Genomic DNA, 25,790 nt, shown 5'->3' with positions numbered 1-25,790 from the left:
GTCCGTCATCTTCAGAGGAAGTTGCTGCGCACATGTGTTGTCATAATTAAACATGCTTTTCATTCTTCTGTGGAGCCAAATTTAATCAGCGCTCTTCAGAAATGTCACCTTTTAACCCCCCCTGTTTTATTTTGTCTTTTTTCTCCATCTCTCAGGTGCTTCCTTTATGGGTTCCTTCCTGTCCAGCAGTTTGGGGTCACCTCACCCCTCGGGACCCGTTTCCTCCCCGTCTTCTCCGTCGTACAGGAGCGGAGCCCACTCCAACGCCTCCCCCATCTGGTTCCCTCATTCGCACGAAGGTAAGGCTCACCCACTTTTTTTTTTTTGCTGGCCACCAAGCCCAAGTTTGTGATCATGCGTGTGCACGACGGCCATTTTCTCCATTTCCTACCCGGCGTCACCTTCGTTCATTTTGCCGTCAAAATAGCGCCTTCAAATGCGACCAATGAGTTCATAAGGAACCTTAAAATGCCCCAAAACTAACATACCGTATTTTCGCGGCAACTTCTAAAAGGCACACATGCGGAACACATCTGGTGCCGGATGCACGCGGCTTGTGTTCCGCGCCGCGCCGGTTTTGGCAGCGCTCCGGCACCCCGGCGCCCCCCCCCGAAACCACGTTTAATATCTCCTCCGACGTGCGACGTCATAAGTAATTGTCACCGTGGGTTTTGTTTTGTCTTGACGTGGAGCTCCTTTCTCCCATCATCCTTTGCCCCCTGACCCACTTTGAGGCTTTTATGAGGTCGTAGCACCCTCGTTACGCACACGCGTGTACAATTTCCATGGCTACAGAGGAAATTGCATTGACTCGCGTTCATTTCCTGAGGACGGCGTTTAACCGCAAACCGAGACTTGACCCTAAAATATAATGATATACTTTATGGTAGGCTTAATTTTTATTCTCAAAGACAGGTGTGTCCCGGCCGGCTTGCGAGTCGGCCAGATAAATCGGGAAGATGCTTTTGCTGCGTGTTTATTAGCGTTGTATTTACAAGAATTGGACATTTCAGTTCATTAATTTTTTTAGGGTACTTACAGGTCAGCACCGTAAAATTTTGGATCATCTCCTATTGCTTTTTCTTGTTTGTTTGTCAGTTCCTATCAATTTTGTTTGTCGGTTTTTAATGATTTTTGGGCATTTCTGGGTTACTTTCTGCTGGTTTTGATGCATTTTAAGGTTCCTTATGCCATTGAAATCGCCATTTTGGGGCGAATGAGCGAATTTGATGGCGGGTAGGAAATTGTTAGTTCGTTCGCCCCTCCCAGTCAAAATGAATTGGACATCTAGCATCGTCCATGGAACGGGTAGATGGCCAGTTCTTCCATTTCTAATGAAATGGACGTCTATCACCGTCAATTTAATGCTACTATGAAAAATTGAAACGACTACAATGTCACCTTTGTGTGCATTTCTACTGTTAGTCATTTAAATTTCGTTAATGGAGAGTTTACAACTTTTATGCAGAATAATCCTACTATTTTGGATTTAAAAAGTGTAATAATGGCCTCTAAAGATGAATATCAAGGCTATTCAATGACCATCACGGTGTACTGCACATGTGTCAAAGTGGCGGCCCGGGGGCCAAATCTGGCCTGCCGCATCATTTTGTGTGGCCCGGGAAAGTAAATCATGCCGACTTTTTGTTTTAGGATCAAATTAAAATGAAGAGGATAGATGTATATTAAATTTCCTCATTTTCCCAATTTTAAATCAATAATTGTCATTTTTTAATCATTTTTTCTGTGTTTAGTTCAAAAATCATTTTGTAAAATCAAAATAATAAAAAGCTAAATTAAACATTGTTTTAAATCTATAAAAAAATAATATTCAGGGTTTTGAATCCAGTTCTTTTAATCAATTTATTAAACAAAATCTAAATATTATATCTAAAATGCATGAGATCAATTTAACGTTAATGTGGCCCGCGAACCAACCCGAGTTTGACACCCTTGGTGTACCGCTTTGTGTGATTGACTGCGTCATACCGGTTAACGTCTCCTATTTTGCTTCTCTCGGACCAAATGGAATTATAAATATAAAGAAAAACATACAGCTCTTTTAAGGAATAGGCGCGGCGTAGCTAATGAAGGGTGAAGCCAGTCCACATGTCAAAGCGTAGCGCCACCGCCGAGAAAAAAACGAAAAAAAAACCTTAGCCCCATTTTCACCATCCATCCTACCACGCGGTCCGCATGCAGGGCAGGCCCCACCTTCAGGCCCCCCCTCTGTGGGCTAACCGACCTCCAACGGCCCCCTTCCTGATCAGAAAGATCTACAGACGCAGGGTCCTCTTTTGACAGTTAACCGTTTGCGGTCAAACAATGAGTTTGATAGCGTTATCTGTACTTTTCAGGGGTATCTCACTCTCTGTCTTGGAGTGTTTTGGGGGGGTTGGGGGTGTCATATGGCTCGCTGACATTTTTGCTTAGCTATATTTTGCCTTCACAATATGTTATGCGTGTCTATTTGGACTTTATAATATTGTACTTGTGTTTACATGATAGTAAAAAACACATAGATCACTTTTTTTAAGTGGAATGTTAAGTTTTGATCACCCGGGACATCAGGATGGGACGTTTTTGTTCGGTTTGTAGTGCTTCTACTTTTGCGATTGACTGCCCATAGTTGACTGGGGTAGGCTGCGGCACCCCCGCGAGCGTAAGCGGTACGGAAAATGAATGAATGCCTAATTTGCTTGGTTATGGTTTGCCGATATTTACGAGTCAACACTTGTAGGTTGTTGTTTGGGAAATGTTGTCTGTCTACACGTGTTGCGCCACCATTTCAATGTGAGTCCTTTTAAGTGAAGCCTTTCGGAGGCTACGTTGTCTGTCATTGGCTGCCATTGAGAGCAGCAGCTTTGTCTGAATATTGTTAACGATCCACCAAAGTGATGCGTTTTTTTTTAAAGTTGACTTTACTGGCATGGAGCGCCGCTCGTATTTCAACTTTGCAATCGTAATTCATAGTAAAAAGTCAGGCTAATGACAGGTCGTATTTTAAAAGCCTAACTCGACACAGCTGGACCGCGCCGCTGCGCACAAACGTAAAATAATCGTTTCTTCGTCGTAAATAACCGCTCCAAAAAAAAAGGGATTCTGCGTTTCCAGAAGACGTACGTCACGTGGGTTGTCCTCGTACGGTATGTCATTTTTAGTGTCAGTATCGGTACACATTCTAGTTGCTCACCAGTGGCGACCAATCATCCTCTGAATGACCTTTTTCACTGTTAATGCCATCCAAAGAGTGTCTAGCCCAACCAGGATATCATTTTAGTATAGAAAGAAAAGTACATTGATTGACTTTTTTTAAATGTGGTGCAAGAACACAAAACTACGCAAAGCCGAAATCTGATATCATGCAACACTAGTATTTTTTTCCTAACATATTTCATCAAAATGAGACCGGCCGACTCTTGGTGCGGAGCCGAAATCCACCAAATCATTTTACGCCGACAAGCACAATAGTCGTCCGAATAAGAGCCCGTAAAAATGAAGACACCATCACGTCCGGCGGTGACAAAGACAATTTAATTCTGACAGTAAACCCTGACTAATTAATACATTTCCAAACGAATGGAGAATGACAAAAACAGCATGTCTGACTCGAAGAGGGAGGAGAGAGAGAGAGAGAGCGAGAAAGAAAGAGAGCGCGCCTGCTTGACATTTTGACAAAGGTAGAGTTGGCAAAAATTTTGGACAAATTTCTTTCATATCGCCCCACCGCAGATTGGCGTTTGGGTTTTTCGCCACGACGCCAGGGGCTCATTTGTAGCTCCTCTGGCAATAAATAGCAACATTTAAGCCCTGGAAATGAGCACTAATGTCTCCTGTTGTGGCTGTCTTATAAATCAGTTTCATAGAGAAAAAAGAAAAGGCAGCAGCGGCAGTCAATGGAGAGCATGAATTTGCGTGTGCATCTGTGCGTGTGCATCTGTGCGTGTGCATCTGTGCATGTGTGCATCTGTGCGTGTGTGTATTGACTATCAGACACATTTTGGTGTCTGCTTTTGATGTTCCCAACACGTGTGCCCACGCACGCACGCGCACGCTCGGATTGACGAGCACGCCGACACACTACAAATGATTGTTTTTAAGAATTCAAGCCAGGGAGCTCCGCTGGGCGCGCTGCCAGCTGGCCGCTGTCCAGAGAGTTGAGTGTGGACGAGTGTGGACAAAGAGGAGACACACACACACACACACACACACACTCGTACGGGCAATTGTATGACATAGTTTCACACACACACACGTACACACCTGTCCTTGTTTCATGCCTCCTCTTTTTACTTCCTGATGTCTTTTCTACATGGAGTCCATCTCAAAGATCTCCACTTCATCTCTTATCATTTTCTAAACAAGGCAGCCATATTGGCCTCGTGGACGCAACGTGGCATTACGGGCTTTTCATATGCGTGTTTTTTACTGGCGTACCGGCTTAGTCTTTTTTTTTTTAAATCGCTAACCCGTGGCCATCAAATTGGAGGCCCAAGGGGCCACATCCAAACCTCATTTTTGGAGTGGCCCGCAAAAGTCAATCACGGGCAATGACGCAGCATTTTTATTGACATCTGAGGTAAAAGTATATATTTTTTCATTTGAATCCTTTTTAAAGGCCAAACCATTTGATAAATGACAGCAATTTGTGAGCCTTCAATGGTCCCTCGGAATAAAAACGTGACAACACTTGAAAAATATTTCTCCTCAATTTGGATCGTATTTTTAGTATGCATTGGTTTTTAACAGGGGGACTAAAAAAAAATCACATTCTGGAAAATTCCTGTATGATATTTTCGACCATGTAAGGTTAAAGTTACATTTTTAAACTCAAAAGGAGATGATCTACTGTTTTTCCTTGTTTTGTTATTTCAGTAAAGACATTTCCTCCCCCTTTTTTTTAATTAAAAAAAGAATATTTTCTATAAAGACACTGGAAAAGAACCGTTTTTTCATACATGAACTTATGAAAACAGTTGTCAATTCATCTGATAATCGATTAATTGGCTAATTGGTAAAACTGTAACCACGACGATTGAGTTTGATGCCGATTTTGTCCTTTGCGTCCCCCTCAAGCCTCCCCCCTCACCACCGTGTCTCGCTTTTTCTCCCCCACCAAAGCGTCTTTGTTCCTCTCTTCCCCCCGAATTTTATCGCTCGTCATTACTCGGCGGATTGCCTTTAGATGGCTGATTTCGCCTTTTGGCTAATTGTCGCCATTTAGATGGACTGGTTGTTAAGCATGGGGCGTAATGGCGCGCGCATTGGCGCATTTACACGGCCGCGCCAAGGTCCCCTCGGCCCCCGCCGAACGGCGGAGCGGAAAAAGGGGGCGTCGGCCAGCGTGGAATGCGTAGGATGAGTTTTTATGGAGTGCTGTTTACTTTGGCCGCCGCCATTAAACTTTTAACGGCTGCCAATTAACGGGCCAGCAAGGACACTCCGCGGGGCATGAAAGCAGCTGCCGGAGAACCTGGCGCGCGCTCAAACGCAATTCCGCCCTTTTGGTCCCCTCCCGCGTACCGTGCGACCATTTGTGTCATTCCGACTTGGGGATCGGTCGCCGACTCCGGAGCTGCGGAACGTCAAAAATCGGATTTCATTGTGGGTGAAGAGAATTTGCAGATTTTCTGACCCTTTTTCCTATTGGCGTGTACAAAATATATATATAGTGGTACCTCGAAATTTTTGTATAGCGCAATATCATGAGTGGCGAACACGTGGCTCTCGAGCCGCATGTGGCTCCCGGCCAAAATGCATTTTCTTATCATATTTTGTATGGTTGTGGCTTTTTGGCTCATTTCATGTTTCTTTTAAGAATGTCGTTGAAAAGGAAGCGAGGGCGCTACTTCGCTTTTAAAGTGACGCAACGTTTTGACAAGATGCAAAACGTATTAAAATGGCCAAAACTTTCCACATTTTCATTTTTTTTCATGTAATTTGCGGACAAAAGAAACATTGCCTGATTTTTTTCCCCGTATTTTTGATAAAAAAATCTAAATTTAGTTGTTTTGGTCAAGAAAATGCCGGACAATTTGTCGCATTTTGCATTTATGTGGCAAGACCCCGAAAATTTCGCAATGCAGTTCGACGTCCTTGAAGACGGGGAACGGAGTGGAACGACCGTTTACCTCCCGGCGACCTCGTGCGCGTGGGCGCCGGCGGACGGCTCGCAACTAATTGTATTGGATTCGGGGGAAAAATGCATTTTGGAAGCAGGCAAATTCCATCCGCTCAAAAGCTACAAACATTTGGCGCTCGCCGTCTGCTGTGGTTTTTGTCAGCGCTTGGCGCACTGTAAATAACGCCAAGTTTGGTGGCATGTTAGTGCAAGAGTGAATTTAGCCGTGTATTTTTTTTCTTTTACAAAGCGGCAATTTGGTGATAGATTGTGGAAATAAATGGTGTGTTTGGAGAGCTGCACAATGTCAACGTTCTCTCCGTCTCCCACTTTGACAGGGTACCCCAGCTATTCAGGAAGTCTTGCCTCCCCGTTTCTTCCCATGAGTCCCTTGGATCCCCACAACGGCAGTTTTTACGGACAGCATCGCTTCTATGAAACTCAAAAAGGTACATCGTTCGTATTTGTATATCATACAGTTTGGAGGTGGTGAACCAGGTGGACACATAGCAAAAATTTGAAACTGATAGACACACACACACACACACACACACACAACAAACACACATTATTATTTTTTATAATTATTTAGATTTTATGGGTCTTGATGAATTAGAGGGAGAGTTTTGTTAAATAAGAGAAACATGAAACGAGGCAAAAAGCCTCAGTATACACAAAATATGATAAGAAGCAAAGAGCCGCATGTGGCTTGAGAGCCGCATGGGGCTCGAGAGCCGCATGGGGCCCGAGAGCCGCATGGGGCTCGAGAGCCGCGTGTTCGCGACCCCTTCAGTAGATCAAAAATGAATGTGGTTTACCTTTGAAAGGCCGTAACTGCATTCTATTCCTAAAGAAACATCCCTATGTTTCTATAAAAAACAATGTAGGGATAAAACTTTGATTGACAGACGGACAACACAATGAATTTTCATGTTGCTTAAAAGTATTCAAGTAAGCCAATCTTGATTTTTGCGCTATCTGTCCTGTGCATAAATTTTTCCCTCCTTTCTCCCCAGACCACTTTTACCTGAGAGGCCTTCCGACCCAGCCCCCCTTGCTATCCACCAATCACGGCCTCTCCCCGCTCGGCCGAACCGCTTCCGGCCCCCCGCTGGGCTCCTGCGGCCGGGAGACGGGCGCCGGCGGCAAGAACCCGGGCGAGAAGGCGTCCGTGTCGTCCAAAGACAAAGAAAGGTCGAGCGGCAAGGAGCGCCACCAGGAGAACAAAGACAAACACCAGCAGACGAGCCCCGCCGCCACTCCGTCCAGCTTTCATCACAAAGCCTACCCGCACGCTCCCCTGCTTCACCTCGCGCCCCAAAGCCGAGAGGAGGATTCCAGACACCCTCTGGAGCGTCACAAGGAGCACGGCGGCGGCGGCGGCGACGGCCTGGGACCGGGGAAACATTTCAGTGCCTGCAAACTCTCCGGCGCCGAGCCCGCTGGCTCCTGCGAGAAGGGGAGCGCGTTAAGCAGCTGTGGAGGGGGCGGAGCCGCGAGAACGCCTTCCGGAGGCGGTAGGCGTTGCCACCGAGAAGCCATAAACGGCGATATGAGGATCAGCGACTCCAACGCCGCCTCCTCGGAATGCGCCAGGAGAGGGGCGGCGGCCACGGCCATCCTGGCGCCCGCCCATTCTATGGCTTCGTACTCCATGCCGCCGCCGCCGGCCCCGCCGCCCCCTCCTCACGCCCTGCACATGGGCTCGACGGTGGTGGGAAGCTGGCTCCGTCCGCATCCAGAGTTTTACTGCCCCCCGGCGCCCCTCGGCCTCGTACCCTCCAAAGAGCCGCTTCCCGTCGGGTCCGGCAGGGAGGCGAAAATTTCGGCGAACCCGACGTTCGGGCCCCCCGCGGGAGCGCCGGGGGATCTGGCCGCCCCCGAGTGTCGTGGGAGTAGAAGAGGGGAGGACAAAATTGCGGACGGCTCCTACGAAAGCCCCTCTCAGCAGCTCGCTCGCCTTAGCAGTTGCCAGAGGAAAGACAGATCTCAAACGCACACGCAGCAGCTGGGCTACGGCAAGGCCGACAGACCCCCCGACTGGAGCCCCCAGACGCCGCACTTCCAAAAACACAATCCCAACGCCAGCGGCCCGCCCGAGCTGCGATCCTGCAGCCTGGAAAGCGCCTCGTCGCTCAGAGACGGCGAGCTGGTGGTGGAGGAGGTTTACCGGGCGCCGCTTCCGCCGGACCCCCAGGGGACGTTCCTCGGGAGCGGACGCTGGGCCGCCCCCAAGAGCGCCTCTCCGCCTTTTAAGGACTGCTCTCGCTCGGGGTCCGAGGGGAGGGCCGCGCTGCCGAGGGAGGGGCAAAAGGTGGCCAGGATACGACACCAGCAGCACAGCAGCCACGGCGCCGAGGAAAAGGTACAAGGGGCGGCGCCTTGGGGCGCCCGCAGAGGCCACCAGGAGGACCCCAGAACCGAGTCCCGTCATCACCCGTCCGCCGGCAATAGCGAAGCCAGGGCGCTCGCCAACCGGGACGGCGACCAGTCCGCTTCGGGCGAGGGCAACGCCATGAAGAACTTGATGAACTACAGCTCCCAGCAGCCCCTGCTGCTCCCCCAGCGGAGCCCCTTCGGGGGCCTGGGCTGCCTCAAGCAGGGCGCCCCGAGATCGGAGAAGGGGGAGAGGGGCGGGACCAGGAGCAACGCCTTACCGGACCCCCCGCCCAAACCGTCGCTCCCCCCTCGCCGAGGCTCCTCTAACGAGGGAGAGAAGGCGGACAAAGGCGGGAGGGAGCCCGGGGAGGCGGGAGAAGGGGAGGTGAGGCAGCCCCCGGTGGGGATCGCCGTGGCCGTGGCCAGGCCCCCCCATCGGTCTCCGGACGACGCCCCGGGACACAGCAGCAGACAGAGTCGAGTGCTGCCCGGCGTCAAAGGTCAGATGTTGGTTCCAATTCGTGCTAGTTTTCGGGCTTTGGAAACGGCGGGCGCTCTTGGCGTAGCCTCCATTTCTTGCTCAGTTTGATGTTAATTGGGGACTCGACAGGCCGGCCAATTAGAATTGGGGACTTGACAGGCTAGCCAATTAGAAGGTGGCAGAGCCCTTTTGCAGCACAGCCAGTCTAATCCAGAAGGGGCCTCCATCTCGACTCTTCTTTTGGCAATACGAAGAATCGAGACGAATGCCACCGAAAAGCTGACGTTGTCTTAAGTCACGTTTTCGCAACACTTTGTCCTTGCGTTAAGTTCCCCCTGGGGGGATTCAACGGTGAGCTTTGTTTCCGTGAAAAAAAGCTCACTTTGTGTACTTTGAATTCCCGTTGGAATCCATCCCACCCATTGAACCAATTCATACTTGACAAACTCTTGCTAGCATGAAAATGGGTGCTAAAACTTCCATTGAAATGAACCAAACAAACAACAAATGTCCTTCTGCGGCTTAGTTGGAGCCATTTTTTATTCTCATTATTCAAGTATAATGACATTTAAATTAGCAATACAGTCCGAGGCGTCCATCCGTCGGCGTGACCGGACGTTTGGTCGCCCGGGTGAATATAATTTTGAGAGCTGGTTTCAACAGTAGATATTTAGATATTAAACGCTCTCTCTCATGAATATAATTTTAAGAGCTGGTTACAACAGTAAACTCTCTGTCATGTTATCAAACGTCCGGGCGACCAAACGTCCGGGCGACCAAACGTCCGGGCGACCAAACGTCCGGGCGACCAAACGTCCGGGCGACCAAACGTCCGGGCGACCAAACGTCCGGGCGACCAAACGTCCGGGCGACCAAACGTCCGAGTACACGCAATAAGTCGTCAACATAGACAAGCTTGCTTTGTGTTTCAGGAATGTCCCGAGCCGTGTATCCGCTTGGCCGCGAGGCGGAGGAGAGGAAGAGGATGACGGAGGATCACATCAGTCTTCATCACCTGGACAGAGACAGAGAATTGATCATGAGGTACTTTGAAGCGCACCAAGCTACCAATCAACACTCGTCTTTTCGCACTTCTTTGAGACCCTGCCTGCGCGTGTCTTTTGGTCTGAAGCCGGCGTCTTTTCACGCCCTCTCGCTCACTCCATTTACTCCACTCAGCCTTTGATGTGGTATTCCCGTACCACCCCGACACACACACACACACACTTAAACGCAAAGACCATCTCTTAGTCGGCTTTTTTCCCTCCGAGATGAACTGCCATGCCTTAATGTTGTGGGGACTAATGCGCATGGCTCTGAAGTCTCCATTCTTATTATGTCGCCGTGATACATATATTTTGTAAAGATGACAACAGCCACTGTCAATCATCCTTGATGAATATAATGGCGGTCTGGGTACTAAAGATGAGAAGGACGATAATGATCGTAATGGTGATTGGGACGAGGACGAGAGCGAGAGCGATAATGAGGATAATGACAAAAGCTTCTTTCCGCCGCCGTTTGAAAAGGGACAATAAGGATCGAATGGAGTTTGCCAGGATCCACCCGTCGAGTAGTTGCCATGGTGACCTGACCCCTCACCTCATGGTGCCCGGAGGGGCCGGCCAGCTGGGGGCCGATGCCGCGGCCGCCGCCGCCGCCACGCACGCTCACCATTGGATGCAGAGGACGGGAAGTCCCTCCCTCTGGATGGGACATTCATATTGTGAGTGGGACATTTTCAACTCGTTTCATTGGTCGCTCGCCGATCCATTTTTTTTTTCAACATGCCAATACACCAATTCTGATCCGATTTTGACCATTAAAAAAAACGTAAATTGGCTCGCCAACATTTAATGGAATGGCAGGCCTAAAAGGTTAAAAAAAAGTCATTGGCTCCCATTGACGGCATTGGACCTCCAATCCATATATGTTGCTAGGTAGTGTAAATACCTTATTTAATGTATAGAAATTTGTGCTGATCTTGTAATATTTGTACAAACTTTCGATGTGAAAAGGCATCAATTTCTTTTTAATACAGCCCGCAGATCCCAATACAGATGTGTATATATATTTGTATTTTTTCATGTATATAGACTTTAATTTTAAAAAAATACTAAATAGATATATAGTAAAAGCACAATGCTCTGTCATAACTTAAATATTTTTAAAGGTTAAAGTTGAGTTTATGTGAAGCATAACAACAGAGCCTTAAATCCACAATGAATTGCTCTGAAGTTAAAATAAGTGTTGATAGGTTTTTATGCATATTTGCAAAGTAAACTATCTTAACACAGTTTAAAAAAATAGGTTGCCATGTTGGTAGCATTTTAAACATTTGCATGACTCTTGCACTTTTTTTCTTCCAGTGGGGATGAGCGCCAGCTTCCCCCCAGGTTTACCCGGGCCACTTCAACCCGTCCTGGACCCCGGCTCGCCGCTGATGGTCCTCCCCACGGAACCCGGGCCTCATCATCACCTAGGTACGTACACGCCAGCGCTGACTCTTCCATTTCTCCGTTGGCCGCCGATTGTCTCCCACAGTTTTAGTATCATTGGCTAATCATAATATAATGCTCAACTAAGTCCCTTTGTCGGCGGGAGCGTGTTTTATCGCTTCGTTAATCGAAGCGGCAATTTCCATTGCCCTCCACGACGCGGGCAAAACGTTCCGTCTCTCTCGCCGCAGCGTTCGGCGGGCACCCCAACTTAGCGGCGTCGTGTCTGGAGCTACGTGGGTACTCCGGTTTCCTCCCACATCCCCAAAACATGCTAGGCTAGCTAGTTAATTGCCAAAGCCTAACTATGATTGGCTGTCCTTCGTCTCCTTGTGCCCTACGATTGGCTGGGATAGGCTCTAGCACCCTCCACGACCTTTGTGAGGATAAGCGGCATGAAAAATGCATGAATCATAAATAAGCGTGGCTCGGTGGTAGAGTGGGTAGCACGTTCGCTTCACCGTTTCGCGATCGAGGGTTCAAACCCCTTGTGAAGTTTGAGTGTCCGTGCGGGTTTTCTCCGGGTACTCCAGTTCCCTCGCACACGTAAACGGATTGAATACTCATAAAAAGCAAATATGTGCCCGGTATTTTTTTTTTTCCGGAGAAGACGGATCGATACGTGTGTTGGAAAATGTGGGATTTGCGGGTTAAAATTCCGTTCGACACGTTAGCCACGCTAGAAAAAGAGCGCGTGTGCGTCTGAGGGCTTCTTCGCAAACAGGCTGTGAAATTTAATTATCTGCCGCCTCCCCGGCTCGGCTCCGTGGGAGTTCCTGCGGAGAAGGGAAGTGCATCCACTGAACCCTTCCCCTGGGAAACATTAGCCCACTCAGGCTAATCTCGCAGAACAAAGGTTCCCAGCGACAAAGCAGTCAAGGAGGCGTGTGTGTGTGCGTGTGTGTCCGTGTGTCCGTGTGTGTGTGTCCGTCCGTCCGTGTGAATGCCTTTATTGTCATTATACAAGTACAACCAAATGCATGCAAGAACAAGTCAGTTGAAATGAGGTTGGCCCCTTCACCAAAATCCTTTGTGACACACTTGCTTTTCCGTCTTTGATGTGGCGGCCTCCGCGTATGGCGGCCTTCTTCATCAAGGCGCCGCGCCCCAAAGTCACTCCTTGTCTTTTTTTTTTTTTTTGGACTGGTTTTAGACGTTTTAGAACCGTCCGGTCTGTGGCCTCCCGTCTACGGCGGTCGCGGGCCGCCCCCTCAGCTCCAGCACCACCCCGTGTACTCTCGGTCCTCCTTCCTGCGGCAACAGGAGCTCTACGCTCTGCAACAGCAGAGGGCCATGGAACATTTGCAACGCCATTCCTTGGGACAGGTACGGGGACGGGGACGGGGGGAAAACTGAAAAAACAAAACCAGACCTTTACAACTGGACCCCTATTTTTTATACATCTAAGAGTGATGAAATTGAGTCGATAAATGCCAATTTCACATCATCCAATTGGTACGTTTTGGTAAAGTTCGATAGTCAACAATGATACTCGCTGCCCTGTGATTGGCTGGCAAGCGATTCAGGGAGGTCCCACGCCAACTGCGTGTGGTGGGCGAGGATCAAACCCGGACAGTTATTGCCATTCCATGTCATTGGAATTTTTGCTGTGAAATGTAAATCAACGCACTAATTTTATAAATTATACAAAAAAAAAACACCAATTTTCAAAATGGTCACCCACCAACCCTTACTGACTCCCATTTGCATTTTGTCTCCGGATAGCGAAAACACGACGAGCACGCCGCCGCCTTAACAGAAGACTGCCCGACGGCGTCGAAAACGCCTTCGTCTTCGAGCAAGGCCTTCTCGCCCAAGTCGTCGGTGTCGTCGGCGGCGTCGGCGGCGTCCCCGGGTCTGTGTCCCGCCAGCCGCGGCTCTCCCTGTTATCATTCCCCCTCCGGGCGGAGCCACCCGCCCAATCCGTTGACCCCCGCCCCCAGCCCGGCGGCGGCGGCCCCTCGCTCTCCGGCGCTCAGCCCCGCCCCCTCGCTCCTGCCCAAAGGCCTGGAGAGGAGCAGCGAGCGGGGAGAGGGCCAGCCCCCTCACGACTACCCACGATCCCTGGAGCCCGGTGAGTTGCCATGGTGAACGGATGCATGGTCAGGGAAAGGGGCGGGACGGAAGGCGCGGTGCCACAGTGGCGGCCCGCCACATCACGTCACCACGGAACGGGTGGCGACGTTATTTTATGATAAAATTACAATGAAGATTATTGACTTAGAGAGACGATTCTCTGATTTTTCCCATTTTTTTTATATGCAAAAAGCATTTAATAAATAATAATAATAATATTCAGTAAATAAACATTTACTATGATTAAAAAAAACATTTTTTTTAATCTAAAAAAAATCTGTATACATTATATTTAATTTCTAAATTTTTCACTTCGATTTCCTTTTGTAAATTAAATAAATGTACATATCTTCAAATATGCTTTCCCTTTTCAATGATAAACAAATGATTAAAAGATATCAAAAGGATTTTATTTTTCTAAAAATATTGTTCAAATGACAATTTTTTGTATTTTGTTTCCCCCCCATTTTTAATCCCAACATATTTTTAAAATAATTGAATCAAACCGTGAGTGTTTACTCTTCAACCCTTTTACTTTTCAGTTTAAATAAAAAAAGGCTAAAATAAGAGAAAATATCAGACTGTCTCAAAGCGGATTTTCGTGCCGTGCTGCGGAAATAATTGTCTTGCCGAGCCGGCCTGCCGTTTGCGTGCGTGTGGCCAATCTTCTTCTCTGCCAGCTAAAGAAAGCCAACTATTGGGGTCAAGCCTGGCATATGGGCCCTCCGTGAGTACGACGGATAGAAAAAAACACAAAAAAAGCCCTTTTTTTTACCCTTCAGGGGTCCTTGGGAAGCACAGGCGGCAGGATACGCATTTATCTGGCGCCCATTGTCACGGGGGCGGAGGGATACCATCAATAATAGGTGACACAATGCCACAATCGCGGGGAAATGGCACGGCATCCGTCATCAATATCCCGCTCGCACGGAGACACTTTCGCTGAAGAATACTGTAACACTCGCTCGCGCGTATCGTGCCGACTTTAATCACATAAAATGAACAGTGGATAGAATGCGATGTCGGCGAGCTTTTAACTGACGTCTTCTCGTTTCCACTTGGCAGACTTACCACCCGTTTACGCCTTCCCGCCGATCTCGCTGGGATTCAAGGCGGGGCCCTCGCCGCCCGAGGCCCGCTCAGCGGAGCCCGACTCCAAGGCTCTCCGGCCTCTGCCCCTCGTCCCACCTCTCGCCGAAGATAAGACCAGGAGGAAAGAAGAAGAAGACGAAGAGGAGGGAGACTGTGATGTGGTGGCATCCCACAGTGGACCAATTGGAGAAAAGGAAAGTCAAGAGTCTGAGTGCGCCGTTCTGGATTGTGCAAAGCCCGCTTCTGGCCCTCCCCAATCGCACGCCGCCGTCCCGGATCCAAGCCAAGAGCATGCTGAGATCCCCAAAGATCATGAGCTCCAAGAGGAATGTGGAATAGCAGAGCTCCCGGTTAAAAAAATGGACGTCCAACCAGCGGATGTCGCCATCCCGGAGAGAAAAGAGGAGGAGACAAATCAACTCGAAGAATTGGTCGTCGACGGTGAAGAAGAAGAAGAAGAAGAAGAAGAGATGGAAAGAACCGGAGAGGAGCCGGAAGTGGCCCAGGCCAGTTCGCCCATCTCAGATGGACTTCCCTCGACTTCGGGAAGCACGGCAACTCAGCAGGAAGGCGCCTACATGTGGAGTTTGGAGCTTCTCATCGCCGCCGCCCTGTGCGCCAGCCGAGATGCCTTGCGAGCATCGGCGCCCGCTCCGGCGCCCCGGCCGGCCAGTCCCGCGCTCCATCGTGGCATGGAGATTCTTGGAGAACTGGCCGAACTGGAGATACAGCAGAGGAGTCTGGAGAGCAGAGACAACCAAGACCAAGACCAAGGTGAGATTCATGTTATTTGTGGTGGACGTCCAATACGTTGGTCCGTTTATTACAAATGGATTGGACGTTTGTTTAGAGCACGTGTCAAAGTGGCGGCCCGGGGGCCAAATCTGGCCCACCGCATCATTTTGTGTGGCCCGGGAAAGTAAACACATGAGTGCCGACTTTCTGTTTTAGGATCAAATTAAAATGAAGAGTATGGATGTATATTAAATTTCCTGATTTTCCCCATTTTAAATCAATAATTGTCATTTTTAATCCATTTTTTTCTGTGTTTTTAGTTCAAAAATCATTTTGTAAAATCTAAAAATATATAAAAAAGCTAAAATAAACATTGTTTTAGATCTATAAAATCTGAATATTCAGGGCTTTTAATCCAGTTCTTTTAATCCATTTATTTTTAAAAAACTAAATATTATATCTAAAATGGTTCAGCCCACATGAAATCGAGTTGACGTTAACGCGGCCCGCAAACCAACTCGAATCTGACACCCCTGGTTTAGAGTTTATTGTAATGTACTTATAGATATAGATATTCATTTCATTTTGTTCTTTTCAAAAGGAAAAGCTATGTGTGAAGAGCAATTGTCCAATTTTATCCGCAGAATTTTGTGCCCAGAAAACATAGTTCACAAAGAAGCAAGACAGTTTGGTAGGATATCGTTTTTTTGTCAATGGCCGCAACTTTTAGTCTCAGTTGACACATTTGCATTTAGTATTTTCAGTCTAAGAAGAGTTTCCTTTAACTTGAATCAATTTATACAAAAGGAAAAGTGCTCCTACTTGGGTACAAATGGTGTCCGCCTCTGGAAATGAAGCGCGTACACCCCCACACACCCCCACACACACAAACGAGCACACCCAGAGACGCACACTAGCTTGTCCCCCAGGCTCAGGCGTCTTGCTTTGCTAATTAGACCCTTTTCCTTTTAAACACTTGTCCCGCAAGCGCTCCCATTTTCCTGTGGTCCCCGTGAGAGCAAGTGTTTTTATTTACGCCGGCGTGTACGCGCGACTTTGCGTGTCTCCGTATAAGCTGTTAAGTAATCCCGAATGAATCCGTCGTCCGTGCGACCGACCGACCGACAGACTCTCCGCCTTCTTTTCTATTTTTTTTTTCTTCCCCCCAGTCTCGCCACCTCTTCTTTTCCCACCATAAACCAGTGTAATCTGGTCGGTAAATCCCCACGCCTCGTCGACAGAATTAATTCGTGTTAAAAATGGGTTGGGCGCATTGTTTCGCATCCGATAATAGGCGGCAAATCAATAAATCCCGTCACGGCCGGCCAAATTACCAAAGCCCCCAAAATTTGCACCCGCGTGGAAGGTTATTAATAGCGCCGATGGCAAGTTTTGTCACGGAGACTGTCCGGGCGATGAAAGCGATTCACGCTTTTCCTTGGCGAAGAAGAATATCTGAGGCATTTGCCGCAGATCACAATTACAGATAGTGGCCCAATCAAGATATCTTCTCTTCTCTTCTGTATATATTAGCACCGGTTTGTTTTGGGGTTTTTGGGAGAATGTTTTTGTCAAGGATTTTAGGTTTGGTGGATTTCGTGTCGCTTGCAATTTTATTACCGGTTTGCCATTTCTTTTCATTGTCATTTTTTTTTTCATTTTAAATGTTTTTTTTCTCTTTTTTTATATCACCATCAATGTCAGTGATTGCCCAAATAATAAACAAAATAAAGCGTAAAATTCCACATTTGTTCAAGAAAAACAGGCCCAAGAAAAAAAACACTATGTTAAAAAAAACTAATTTTTAACAGTTTCCACTAGGACAGGGGTGTCAGCTTTAACGTCAACTTGATTTCACATGGGCCGGACCATTTTAGATATAATATTTAGATTTCTTTATAAATGGATTAAAAGGACTGGATTATAAACCCTGAATATTCCGTTTTTTATAGATCAAAAACAATGTTTGTTTTAGCTTTTTTTATATATTTTACAAAATGATTTTTGAACTAAAAACACAGAAAAAAATGATTAAAAAATTACAATTATTGATTTAAAAGAGGGAAAATCAGGAAATTTAATATACATCTATACTCTTGGGCCAGACCATTTTAGATAGAATATTTAGATTTTTTTTTATCGGATTAAAAGAACTGGATCAAAAGCCCTAAATATTCTTTTTTATATTTCCGAAAATGTTTATTTGAGCTTTTTCCTTAGTAAGGGAAAACATATTTTATTCATTTGTTTCTCATTTAAAAAAGAAACGAAATATTTTTAAATTATGTTCAATAAAGTGAAAAACAGAAAATATTTTATATATTTATTTTTAGATTTTCCAAAATGCTTTTTGAACTAAAAACACAAAAAGAAAAAAATAGATTAAATTTTGCAATTATTGATTTAAAAAGGGAAAAATCAGGAAATTTAATATACATCCATACTATATATTTTAATTTGATCCTAAAACAGAACGTCGGCACTCATGATTTACTTTCCCGGGCCACACAAAATGATGCGGCGGGCCACATTTGGCCCCCGGGCCGCCACTTTGACACATATGCACTAGGAAATCCAAAAGATGGTCTCCGGATTGTCCATGTTGGAGGACGGCGTGATGCTGCGCTCTCCTCCAAAGTGGAAATTGGCTTCCGTCCATGTCCGTAATGAGGAGACGTGGGAGAATAAATAGATAGCTCAATAAACACTTGAGCTCTTATGGTTTCCCCCGCCCTGGCGTCTGCGCCGTTTGCACGTCTGCGCAGCTCAGCAAAACTGCCACGCGCACGCACGCACGCCCGCCGTCTATTTCATTTGTACGGGCGGCGGCTTCATGAATATTCCGTTTCATCTTGCCGACGCGGTGACAATGACAAAGCTAATGACATTGACAGATGTAGTGATTGCTCTCTACACGGCCCCTCCGACGCCGGCGTGCGCGCACGTGTTGTTTGCGCGCGCCATTAGGCAGGAACAGCAGTATACATCAAATAAACGACACCGCTAATATCATAAACATCAGCACTCTTCAAGGCGCGGCTTTGTCGCCGGCCGAATAAATCAGCCGGCGGGGAAAGAGCGGGCGCTAATCCCCTTTTCTTCCGCAGGTGAGCGCGCGCTGACCTTCGACCTGCGGAGCCTGGCCACGCTGGCCGCCGCGCGGGCCTTGGAGAGCGGGGCCGCCGTTCCCGACGACGCCCCCCGCCAGCGCTGTCCAATTAGGCTGAATTTGCGCAGGAAGTGCCGCTGGACGCCACGTCACGAGCCGGTGAGGTGTTAGGGTGGATTTTTTTTCTCCTGCTAATTAAGGGAGAGAATCTTGGTGACGGGGCGTTCGAAAATAAACGAACTAGGCATAATGATTGGATTGGTAGAAAAATGTCATTTGTTGATCGACGTTCTTATAAATGAGCCCAAATTTACAGCAAGTGACCTGGAAGTAGCCCAAAATGACAAGCGATCCCAGTCAAAATGAATTGGACACTTGGTGTGGTCGATGGCGGCCAAAAAGTTTATACTTTTGCCTCAAAACTGAACTGGCCCACATGAGAACTACCGTATTTTCTCGCATATAAGCCGTATTTGTAAATAAAAAACATGATGACTGAATGGCTCATATGCGCACAAATTAGACTTGACCAGTACGAAACTGCAAGGTGCCAAATATGAAATCCCACAACACAAGAGAATGTGGCCGATACGGTCATTTATTTCAAAATAGAGAAAAGATAAATGGATAAAATGCTAAACTAAATTTTTGTTCCCCCCAAAAAATGACCATGTATAGTAAGGCGTTTTTCTTAAAAATCACAATGTATAGTAAGCCTTTTTTCTTTAAAAAAAAATGACCATGTATAGTAAGGCTTTTTTTCTTAAAAAATGACATAGTATAGTAAGGCATTTTTTACAAACAAAAAAAGACCATGTATAGTAAGGCTTTTTTTTCCTAAAAAAATGACCATGTATATATAGTAAGGCTTTTTTCTTAAAAATGACCACGTATAGTAAGGCATTTTTTGCTAAAAAAATGACTATGTATAGTAAGGCATTTTTTCAGAAAAAATGACCATGTCTAGTAAAGTTTTTTTCCTTAAAAAATGACCATCTATAGTAAGTAAACAAAATCTACTTTCTTTAGTGTTATTTTGTACTCCCTGTTAAAACCATGAATAAAGGAAGGGAAAATTGTCAATCAGGGGTCGTCTTATACGAGAGAAATCGTAAAAATCAACGATTTTAAAGCAACTTTACCGGTATGGCTTATATGCGGAGGCGGCCAATATGCGCGAAAATACGGTAGTTGGCATGAATGTGTCCGACACCCCTTCTCTAAAAGGTTAAATAAATGTAAAAACACGGGTTACGTGCCGGCTGATGGAAGTCAATTAGAAGCAGCCGCGATGACTAGAATTGAACATGAGCTTTTGGATCCGGTAGCCGTCCGACTTTGGCGCTCTTTTCGCGTCCGGCGTTCAAATCCCCTCGCTTTGTGCCAGGTGTGCCCGGCCAAGGGCTCCATGGAGACCATGGGAGGGGCGGAGCTGGCCATGCGCGTCCAGCTGGCTGAGCTACAGCGCCGCTACAAAGAAAAACAGAGAGAACTGGCCAAGCTTCAGAGGAAACACGAGCACCGGTGGGTACCACGCCGTCCATCCACGGCGCCCCCTCCCCGCCGCGGGTAAACCCGAGCCCAAGTTGAAGCTCTCCGTCCTCCGCAGGAAGGAGGAGACGTCTCGTAGCCCCGCCCGCAGGGGGCCCGGGCGACCCCGCAAGCGCAAGTCGGCCCCCGGCGCCCCACCTCCGGACTCTTCCGTCAAAAGACTCAGGTGAGGCGCTGGCGCTGGCGCAATCAGCCTGATTGGCCATTTGGCCTGATTTGTGTTTGTGTTTGGAGTGAGTGAATGGCGCGCTTGATTTCTCCAAAAGTTCCACTTTTTCAAAGGAACGGCTTTTGAAACGCTAGTGGAGAGTTTGCTCCAGCACTCGCTCGCTTGATTAGGCTGGAAGGAGCTATTTGGACACACACAAGGATGTTTTTTTAATGTTGTATTTATTTATTTTGCATGTCTGAGCCTCCAACGTTCTTATTTCCAACTTTTTTTTATCCTGTTTATTTTTTTCAATCACAGCCTTTGAGCTCCAATTCATTTCCACTGGAATGAGTTGGATACAAAAACGCCAACTGTAGCGTGTTTCTATTTTGATTCATTTAAGTTTATTATAATTATTATTATACATATATTATTATAATTACATCATATTTATATAAGTACAGTGACAAAAACAGTACACGTCTGGTCAAAATTGGACTATTTTTGGTCATTTAAAAATACAGAAACATTAGCCATTATTATATATTTTTAATAATGAATCATTGTTATGTTTATATCATTAGAAATAAATGTATAATTTAGTATATTGTTTAAAAAAAGCTAAATTTCTGAAAATAATGGAATAGAAACAGTACTACATTCTGAGTACGCCCATAAAGTAGTATAGTATAATTTTCTTTTAATGGCATTTCCGTTAACGTTTCTAATAATGCTAACTGTGACCAATCCTGAGTTTTTTTAATCATATCATCCAGCGTGCCAACGGAGGCGGAGCGGCGTGAGAAATCCGTCGTCGTTAAGCGCGCCGAAAGCGCTGCAGTGGGCGCGGCCACGCTTGACGTTTATCAATGGAATTACGGGACATGGGGACAAATATTAATGCATGCTAACGGTTCACAGGAAAGCGCGACGTAATCAATGCGGCTGATAGATAGGATTAAAAGTGATTCACGATGAATAATGGCCTTCCCTCCTTCATCAAACGGCTCGAGTGGAGTGGTCGTATGTCCTGATTTATGTGATTTTTTGGGGGGGGTCCGGCCGGTTTATTGGATACCGCGAAAAAATAACACATCTAAATGTATTTTTCCCCCAATTGGAGCGCTTTGTTCCAACAATAAAGGGTTATTAGCACAAAAAAACATGTTATACTTCAACTCGGGCGTCAAGCTAACAGTTATTGTTAGCCAGTGGCCGTTCTTGGCCGAGGTCAAGCTCCCCCGCATTGAAACTGCTTTCCGAACACTGGCGCGTTTCCCTGGGTGGGAATATAAGATTCCCGCGCCTCGGACGCCGTCTGCTAACACCGCGCCAAGGAAGGACGCGGCGCGAGGGGGCGGAGGGGGAGGGACGGCGTTGTAGTGTTCAATAGATGTTAGTGTTTATCGATCCAGCCCCGAAGCTCCGGTCAACGGACAGACTCCCCGGAGACTGCTTCATCTCACCTCGCCGCCCCTCTCTTGCACCCCCCCCCGTGCACACATCGCCACCTTTTTAATGCGGTGATTCATAGGAATATTTTCCCTGGTCCGAATTACGAGACCGGGTTTATTGAGGGGGGGGGGGATAATGGAACCGTAGTGGGAATGATGAGCCTGCAAAAAAACTGATTTTTTTTTGTTTTTATTTTTGTGTTTGTCTTTGAAAATGACACTTTTTCTTTCTAACTGTGTTTTGCAGGGCTGCCGTTCATTTAGCGGAGGAAGAACGAGTCAGGAAGCAGCATGACTTCAGCAGCAGACTCAGCGCCACACGGGTCAGTCGCCGATGTCCATTTTGTGCCTCTGTTTCGATTTGCGGAAAGATATTCGTCAACTCAACGCGGCTATTACCTCACGATCGCTCGGTTAATGCGGCCAAAAATGGTGGCTGAGTCATAACGTTTGCTTAACCTTTTTGGAGCCATGATAGGGGGGTCATTTATTTCATTTTCAGATACAAGCAGGGGTTCGTCGATCCCAACTGCTTGTTGAGAAGTAGCACACCAAATTTTTTTTCAAGAAAAAAGCCTTACTATACTATGTAGTTTTCTAAGAAAAAAGGCTTACTATACATGGTCGTTTTTTAAAGAAAAAAAGCCTTACTATACTTGGTCGTATTTAAGAAAAAAAGCCTTACTATACTAAGTCGTTTTTTAAGAAAAAAGCCTTACTATACTATGTCGTTTTTTTAAGAAAAAAAGCCTTACTATACTATGTCGTTTTTTAAGAAAAAAAAGCCTTACTATACTATGTCGTTTTTTAAGAAAAAAAGCCTTACTATACTATGTCGTTTTTTAAGAAAAAAAGCCTTACTATACTATGTCGTTTTTTAAGAAAAAAAGCCTTACTATACTATGTCGTTTTTTAAGAAAAAAAGCCTTACTATACTATGTCGTTTTTTAAGAAAAAAAGCCTTACTATACTATGTCGTTTTTTAAGAAAAAAGCCTTACTATACTATGTCGTTTTTTTAAGAAAAAAGCCTTACTATGCTATGTCGTTTTTAAGAAAAAAAGCCTTACTATACTATGTCGTTTTTAAGAAAAAAAGCCTTACTATACTATGTCGTTTTTTAAGAAAAAAAGCCTTACTATACTATGTCGTTTTTTAAGAAAAAAAGCCTTACTATACTATGTCGTTTTTTAAGAAAAAAAGCCTTACTATACTATGTCGTTTTTTAAGAAAAAAAGCCTTACTATACTATGTCGTTTTTTAAGAAAAAAGCCTTACTATACTATGTCGTTTTTTTAAGAAAAAAGCCTTACTATGCTATGTCGTTTTTTAAGAAAAAAAGCCTTACTATACTATGTCGTTTTTAAGAAAAAAAGCCTTACTATACTATGTCGTTTTTTAAGAAAAAAAGCCTTACTATACTATGTCGTTTTTTTAAGAAAAAAAGCCTTACTCCGCTATGTCGTTTTTTAAGAAAAAAAGCCTTACTATACTATGTCGTTTTTTAAGAAAAAAAGCCTTACTATACTATGTCGTTTTTTTAAGAAAAAAAGCCTTGCTATACTATGTCGTTTTTTTAAGAAAAAAAGCCTTGCTATAATATGTCGTTTTTTAAAGAAAAAAAGCCTTACTATACTATGTCGTTTTTTAAGAAAAAAAGCCTTACTATACTATGTCGTTTTTTAAGAAAAAAAAGCCTTACTATACTATGTCGTTTTTTAAGAAAAAAAATAATAATAATAATAATAATAATAATAATAATCGGACATAGGCCATGTCGTCATTACCACAACACAAAAAAAAGCCTACTTGTCATCACACGCAGAAACTGCGTGTGACGAAATTGATGGTGCTTCTCCATAAGCTACGTTTAATCGGCAAAAGACCTAAATAAGTGTAAGTTACGGACTTGTAATTTGTCATTCCGCTGTTGTGGATACAGGTCGCTTACCTCTCGATTACATACAGGTCGCTTACCTCTCGATTACCGCACACTGTCTGCCACTTACCTTCCTTCAAGTCAGCTAGGAGGCGGCAGATCACCAACCAAACATCTATTCATATGCCGCAGAAGGGAATGTGTGTATGTTAGCGCGAGTTTAGATGTCTGATGGATGTGGGGAAAAAACTGTCCTTAAGCCTATTTGTCCGAGCTTTGTGGGACCTATAGCGTCTGCCAGAGGGCAGCAGCTGGAACAGATTGTGACCAGGGTGGTAAGGGTCCCCTATGATGTGCTTGGCTCTGCTGAGGTAACGCGGGCTGGCAATGTCTTCAAGTGAGGGCAGAGAGCAGCCGACAATCCTCTGGGCAGTGTTGATCACTTTCTGCATGGCCTTTTTGTCTGCCGCCGTGCTTCCAGCGTACCACACTGTGATGCCGTATGCCAGGATGCTCTCTACAGTGGTTCTATAGAAGGTTCTCAGAAGATTGGAGCCCAAGTTGTTCTTCCTGAGCACCCTGAGGAAATGGAGTCGTGTCTGAGCCTTCTTCACCACTGCCGTGGTGTTTGTAGACCATGAGAGCTTGTCCGTGACGTGGACCCCCAGGAATTTAAAGGACTGGACCCTGTCTACACATACTCCATTTATGAGGAGTGGGGCCAGATCTGTGCCATGTTTGCGAAAGTCCAAGATTATTTCTTTAGTTTTCGTGGTGTTCAGTGTGAGATTGTTCACCGAGCACCACGAAGACAAATTGTTGACCTCATCTCTGTAAGCCGACTCATCCCCTCCTGAGATGAGTCCGACCACAGTGGTGTCGTCAGCGAATTTGATGATGGCGTTAGACTGGTGGGTGGGTGCACAGTCGTAGGTGTACAGGGAGTACAGAAGAGGACTCAGTACACAGCCTTGAGGGGAGCCAGTGCTTAGTGTAATGGAGGAAGAGAGGTGGGGACCAAGTCAAGAAAAAAAAGCCTTACTATACTATGTCGTTTTTTTAAAGAAAAAAGCCTTACTATACTATGTCGTTCTTTAAGAAAAAAAGCCTTACTATACTATGTCGTTTTTTAAGAAAAAAAGCCTTACTATACTATGTTGTTTTTTAAGAAAAAAAGCCTTACTATACTATGTCGTTTTTTAAGAAAAAAGCCTTACTATGCTATGTCGTTTTTTAAGAATAAAAAGCCTTACTATACTATGTTGTTTTTAAGAAAAAAAGCCTTACTATACTATGTCGTTTTTTAAGAAAAAAAGCCTTACTATACTATGTCGTTTTTTAAGAAAAAAAGCCTTACTGTACTATGTCGTTTTTAAGAAAAAAAGCCTTACTATACTATGTCGTTTTTTAAGAAAAAAGCCTTACTATACTATGTCGTTTTTTTAAGAAAAAAAAGCCTTACTATACTATGTCGTTTTTTAAGAAAAAAAAGCCTTACTATACTATGTCGTTTTTTTAAGAAAAAAAGCCTTACTATACTATGTCGTTTTTTTAAAGAAAAAAGCCTTACTATACTATGTCGTTTTTTAAGAAAAAAAGCCTTACTATACTATGTCGTTTTTTAAGAAAAAAAGCCTTCCTATACTATGTCGTTTTTTAAGAAAAAAAGCCTTACTATACTATGTCGTTTTTTAAGAAAAAAGCCTTACTATACTATGTCGTTTTTTAAGAAAAAAAGCCTTACTATACTATGTCGTTTTTTAAGAAAAAAGCCTTACTATACTATGTCGTTTTTTTAAGAAAAAAAAGCCTTACTATACTATGTCGTTTTTTAAGAAAAAAAGCCTTACTATACTATGTCGTTTTTTAAGAAAAAAAGCCTTACTATACTATGTCGTTCTTTAAGAAAAAAAGCCTTACTATACTATGTCGTTTTTAAGAAAAAAAGCCTTACTATACTATGTCGTTTTTTAAGAAAAAAAGCCTTACTATACTATGTCGTTTTTTAAGAAAAAAAGCCTTACTATACTATGTCGTTTTTTAAGAAAAAAAAGCCTTACTATACTATGTCGTTTTTTAAGAAAAAAAGCCTTACTATACTATGTCGTTTTTTAAGAAAAAAAGCCCTACTATACTATGTCGTTTTTTTAAGAAAAAAGCCTTACTATACTATGTCGTTTTTTAAGAAAAAAAGCCTTACTATACTATGTCGTTTTTTTAAGAAAAAAGCCTTACTATACTATGTCGTTTTTTTAAGAAAAAAGC

The 25,790-nt window shown here is 45.1% G+C and overlaps 1 protein-coding gene across 3 annotated transcripts in view; it reads left to right on the top strand.

Annotated features, from left to right (window-relative positions):
* The window catches only part of bahcc1b (BAH domain and coiled-coil containing 1b), an 82,114-nt gene that overhangs the window by 29,506 nt on the left and 26,818 nt on the right, over positions 1-25,790 (top strand). For all 3 annotated transcript variants that reach the window (XM_077626244.1, XM_077626243.1, XM_077626242.1), the window contains exons 3-15: positions 156-299; positions 6,460-6,570; positions 7,138-9,000; positions 9,914-10,025; positions 10,511-10,707; positions 11,351-11,464; positions 12,633-12,805; positions 13,205-13,553; positions 14,621-15,421; positions 18,490-18,650; positions 19,879-20,015; positions 20,101-20,208; positions 21,895-21,970. In XM_077626244.1, coding sequence (XP_077482370.1) covers positions 156-299; positions 6,460-6,570; positions 7,138-9,000; positions 9,914-10,025; positions 10,511-10,707; positions 11,351-11,464; positions 12,633-12,805; positions 13,205-13,553; positions 14,621-15,421; positions 18,490-18,650; positions 19,879-20,015; positions 20,101-20,208; positions 21,895-21,970 — 4,346 coding nt within the window. The remainder of the gene's footprint in view (positions 1-155; positions 300-6,459; positions 6,571-7,137; positions 9,001-9,913; positions 10,026-10,510; positions 10,708-11,350; positions 11,465-12,632; positions 12,806-13,204; positions 13,554-14,620; positions 15,422-18,489; positions 18,651-19,878; positions 20,016-20,100; positions 20,209-21,894; positions 21,971-25,790) is intronic.

Source organism: Stigmatopora argus, chromosome 18, assembly GCF_051989625.1.
Source record: "Stigmatopora argus isolate UIUO_Sarg chromosome 18, RoL_Sarg_1.0, whole genome shotgun sequence".
NCBI classification, from domain to species: domain Eukaryota; kingdom Metazoa; phylum Chordata; class Actinopteri; order Syngnathiformes; family Syngnathidae; genus Stigmatopora; species Stigmatopora argus.
Note: the sequence above shows the minus strand (reverse complement) of the source record. Positions and strands in the feature narration are given on the sequence as shown.